Source organism: Octopus sinensis, unplaced genomic scaffold (assembly GCF_006345805.1).
Source record: "Octopus sinensis unplaced genomic scaffold, ASM634580v1 Contig07174, whole genome shotgun sequence".
NCBI classification, from domain to species: domain Eukaryota; kingdom Metazoa; phylum Mollusca; class Cephalopoda; order Octopoda; family Octopodidae; genus Octopus; species Octopus sinensis.
In genome coordinates, this window is record NW_021829898.1 from 22,501 (window position 1) to 27,500 (window position 5,000).

The following is a 5,000-nucleotide window of genomic DNA, read 5'->3' on the forward strand; positions in this document are numbered from 1 at the left end:
GAGGGTTCTTACGAACTAACCCTGAATCGGTCCGATATGGTAATAATGGAATTTTTTAGAGATTTCTGTCGACGTTTTTTTGAGTAGCGTGAGTATTGTGAAAAATTATATGCTTATGGACAGGGTGTCTAATTTCCGCATATTTGGCATGAGAAATTTTTTCGTTTGCCCTTATTTATAATTTGTATATATATATATATTTATATATAAAAGAAATAATTGAGATTCAGTTGAGTTAAATACTTAAGTTGAAGCACCATATCAGTGCAGTATTGTCCGTACAACTCAAAGTAAGGTGAATAAAATCAAAATAAGCAACAGAGTATCAAGTAGTGATGAAGTGCGACCGTTCAAAGTGGCTCCATTTAATTGAACAATGCAATCATTACATCAATTTAAATGCAGAGCTATCCTCAGCTGCATAAATAAATAGAATCTTTTTAATCAGTTGGACATATTAATATAATTTCACTCAAATTCTCTAATACAGCAAGAAGAGGGAGAAACATCTTGATTTAGAGTCTTCCCCTACCCATCCTCCTTTATAGACAGTTACTTATGCATTTTTCTAAAATCCTGACAATATTTATGACCATATTCAACTATAAACTGTCAACTCACTCTGTCTATCCATTGTAAACAGACACTGTCCTCAAGCCTTAGATTTGGTGGTTGATAAAAAAAGACTAATAAATTAAAAGTGAACCACAATCATATACAAGCTATGTATATATGTCTGTGTGCCTGTACGTCTATAGGACGAAAGGGAATAGAAGATGCATAACAACAAAGTATGTATTCCCATGTAAAATTTTACGAGAAAGACGATGAGCTGCATAAAATTTACTTTCCATTGCGATTGGGGGCTTAAAGCGGGGCATACACTCCCTGTGAAATTTGAAATACTTCCGATTTCAATGAAAATAACAACATAACTAATAGGTACTAAATAAAGACGATTTCCAAAATTTCACCATCTTACAATATTATTTAACCCCACTAATGTGGTTTTTGATAGCATGTCGGTGAAACATGACAAAATTAGGTCAAACATGGATAAAAAAAAACAGCCTTTTTATAAAATTATATATTCTTTAGACACAGAACTACTCACTGTCGATCGTTGTATTGGTAAACGCTCAACTGATGAGACAGGTGTTCGAACTGACGATGATATGGTAAACTAAGTATATTTTGCTTATCAAAATATTCCTTTTCTAATGCATAAAATTACGTTGCAAAGTCTATTATGAGAATATTCAAATAGCTCCGATATTCAAATAGCTCCGATATTGATGAAATTTAAATCATAAAACTATTCCGTCATTTTATCAGCTTTTCCATATCTTTCACATCTCTGTTTTGCCTGCTGAAACTATAAATTAACTCACCGTACTACAATGTCTCCGAAAAAAAATTAGATTTGGACTACCTAAGCAATCTCAGCGTAGGAAAAGAGAAAGAGCTGAAGAAACCAAGAGACTGAGAGTAGATTCTGAAAGGCATGCAGTCTTACGAGCCTCACAAAGTCAAGAACGGGTAGAAAGAAGATGAAGATTAAATGCCCAACGAACTGCAGCAGCAAGGCTCTCTGAAACTCAAGATCAGGCTGAAGCAAGACGAAGATTAGAAGCTCAACGGACTGCAGCAGCTAGGCTCTCTGAAACTCAAGATCAGGCTGAAACAAGACGAAGATTAGATGCTCAACGGACTGCAGCAGCAAGGCTCTCTGAAACTCAAGAACAGGCTGAAACAAGACGAAGATTAGATGCTCAACGGACCAGCAGCAGCAAGGCTCTCTGAAACTCAAGATCAGGCTGAAAAACAAGAACGAAGATTAGAAGCTCAACGGACTGCAGCAGCAAGGCTCTCTGAAACTCAAGAACAGGCTGAAACAAGACGAAGATTAGATGCTCAACGGACTGCAGCAGCAAGGCTCTCTGAAACTCAAGAACAGGCTGAAACAAGACGAAGATTAGAAGCTCAACGGACTGCAGCAGCAAGGCTCTCTGAAACTCAAGATCAGGCTGAAACAAGACGAAGATTAGAAGCTCAACGGACTGCAGCAGCAAGGCTCTCTGAAACTCAAGATCAGGCTGAAACAAGACGAAGATTAGAAGCTCAACGGACTGCAGCAGCAAGGCTCTCTGAAACTCAAGATCAGGCTGAAACAAGACGAAGATTAGAAGCTCAACGGACTGCAGCAGCAAGGCTCTCTGAAACTCAAGAACAGGCTGAAACAAGACGAAGATTAGAAGCTCAACGGACTGCAGCAGCAAGGCTCTCTGAAACTCAAGAACAGGCTGAAGCAAGACGAAGATTAGATGCTCAACGGACTGCAGCAGCAAGGCTCTCTGAAACTCAAGATCAGGCTGAAACAAGACGAAGATTAGAAGCTCAACGGACTGCAGCAGCAAGGCTCTCTGAAACTCAAGATCAGGCTGAAACAAGACGAAGATTAGAAGCTCAACGGACTGCAGCAGCAAGGCTCTCTGAAACTCGAGATCAGGCTGAAACAAGACGAAGATTAGAAGCTCAACGGACTGCAGCAGCAAGGCTCTCTGAAACTCAAGAAAGGCTGATGAAACAAGACGAAGATTAAAAGCTCAACGGACTGCAGCAGCAAGGCTCTCTGAAACTCGAGATCAGGCTGAAACAAGACGAAGATTAGAAGCTCAACGGACTGCAGCAGCAAGGCTCTCTGAAACTCAAGATCAGGCTGAAACAAGACGAAGATTAGAAGCTCAACGGACTGCAGCAGCAAGGCTCTCTGAAACTCGAGATCAGGCTGAAACAAGACGAAGATTAGAAGCTCAACGGACTGCAGCAGCAAGGCTCTCTGAAACTCGAGATCAGGCTGAAACAAGACGAAGATTAGAAGCTCAACGGACTGCAGCAGCAAGGCTCTCTGAAACTCAAGAACAGGCTGAAACAAGACGAAGATTAGAAGCTCAACGGACTGCAGCAGCAAGGCTCTCTGAAACTCGAGATCAGGCTGAAACAAGACGAAGATTAGAAGCTCAACGGACTGCAGCAGCAAGGCTCTCTGAAACTCAAGATCAGGCTGAAACAAGACGAAGATTAGAAGCTCAACGGACTGCAGCAGCAAGGCTCTCTGAAACTCAAGATCAGGCTGAAACAAGACGAAGATTAGAAGCCCAACGGACTGCAGCAGCAAGGCTCTCTGAAACTCGAGATCAGGCTGAAACAAGACGAAGATTAGAAGCTCAACGGACTGCAGCAGCAAGGCTCTCTGAAACTCAAGATCAGGCTGAAACAAGACCAAGATTAGAAGCTCAACGGACTGCAGCAGCAAGGCTCTCTGAAACTCAAGATCAGGCTGAAACAAGACGAAGATTAGAAGCTCAACGGACTGCAGCAGCAAGGCTCTCTGAAACTCGAGATCAGGCTGAAACAAGACGAAGATTAGAAGCTCAACGGACTGCAGCAGCAAGGCTCTCTGAAACTCAAGAACAGGCTGAAACAAGACGAAGATTAGAAGCTCAACGGACTGCAGCAGCAAGGCTCTCTGAAACTCGAGATCAGGCTGAAACAAGACGAAGATTAGAAGCTCAACGGACTGCAGCAGCTAGGCTCTCTGAAACTCCAGAACAGGCTGAAACAAGACGAAGATTAGAAGCTCAACGGACTGCAGCAGCAAGGCTCTCTGAAACTCAAGAACAGGCTGAAACAAGACGAAGATTAGAAGCTCAACGGACTGCAGCAGCAAGGCTCTCTGAAACTCAAGAACAGGCTGAAACAAGACGAAGATTAGAAGCTCAACGGACTGCAGCAGCAAGGCTCTCTGAAACTCAAGAAACAGCTGAAACAAGACGAAGATTAGAAGCTCAACGGACTGCAGCAGACAGGCTCTCTGAAACTCAAGAACAGGCTGTGTGAAACAAGACGAAGATTAGAAGCTCAACGGACTGCAGCAGCAAGGCTCTCTGAAACTCAAGAACAGGCTGAAACAAGACGAAGATTAGAAGCTCAACGGACTGCAGCAGCAAAGCTCTCTGAAACTCGAGATCAGGCTGTGAAACAAGACGAAGATTAGAAGCTCAACGGACTGCAGCAGCAAGGCTCTCTGAAACTCAAGATCATGCTGAAACAAGACGAAGATTAGAAGCTCAACGGACTGCAGCAGCAAGGCTCTCTGAAACTCCAGAACAGGCTGAAACAAGACGAAGATTAGAAGCTCAACGGACTGCAGCAGCAAGGCTCTCTGAAACTGAGAACAGGCTGAAACAAGACGAAGATTAGAAGCTCAACGGATGCAGCAGCAAGGCTCTCTGAAACTCCAGAACAGGCTGAAACAAGACGAAGATTAGAAGCTCAACGGACTGCAGCAGCAAGGCTCTCTGAAACTGAAGAACAGGCTGAAACAAGACGAAGATTAGAAGCTCAACGGACTGCAGCAGCAAGGCTCTCTGAAACTCAAGAACAGGCTGAAACAAGACGAAGATTAGAAGCTCAACGGACTGCAGCAGCAAGGCTCTCTGAAACTCAAGAACAGGCTGAAACAAGACGAAGATTAGAAGCTCAACGGACTGCAGCAGCAAGGCTCTCTGAAACTCAAGAAAGGGTGTGAAACAAACGAAACGAAGAAGATTAGAAGCTCAACGGACTGCAGCAGCAAGGCTCTCTGAAACTCAAGAACAGGCTGAAACAAGACGAAGATTAGAAGCTCAACGGACTGCAGCAGCAAAGCTCTCTGAAACTCGAGATCAGGCTGAAACAAGACGAAGATTAGAAGCTCAACGGACTGCAGCAGCAAGGCTCTCTGAAACTCAAGATCAGGCTGAAACAAGACGAAGATTAGAAGCTCAACGGACTGCAGCAGCAAGGCTCTCTGAAACTCGAGATCAGGCTGAAACAAGACGAAGATTAGAAGCTCAACGGACTGCAGCAGCAAGGCTCTCTGAAACTCGAGATCAGGCTGAAACAAGACGAAGATTAGAAGCTCAACGGACTGCAGCAGCAAGGCTCTCTGAAACTCG

The 5,000-nt window shown here is 43.5% G+C and overlaps 1 protein-coding gene across 1 annotated transcript in view; it reads left to right on the forward strand.

Moving 5' to 3' along the window:
- Positions 1-1,768: 1,768 nt before the first annotated feature.
- LOC115227796 (uncharacterized abhydrolase domain-containing protein DDB_G0269086-like) overlaps positions 1,769-5,000 on the forward strand; it is a 3,776-nt gene continuing 544 nt past the window's right edge. The window contains exons 1-3 of the mRNA XM_029798527.1: positions 1,769-2,551; positions 2,650-3,896; positions 4,581-5,000. The exon at positions 4,581-5,000 is cut by the window's right edge and continues 544 nt beyond it. Coding sequence (XP_029654387.1) covers positions 1,769-2,551; positions 2,650-3,896; positions 4,581-5,000 — 2,450 coding nt within the window. The remainder of the gene's footprint in view (positions 2,552-2,649; positions 3,897-4,580) is intronic.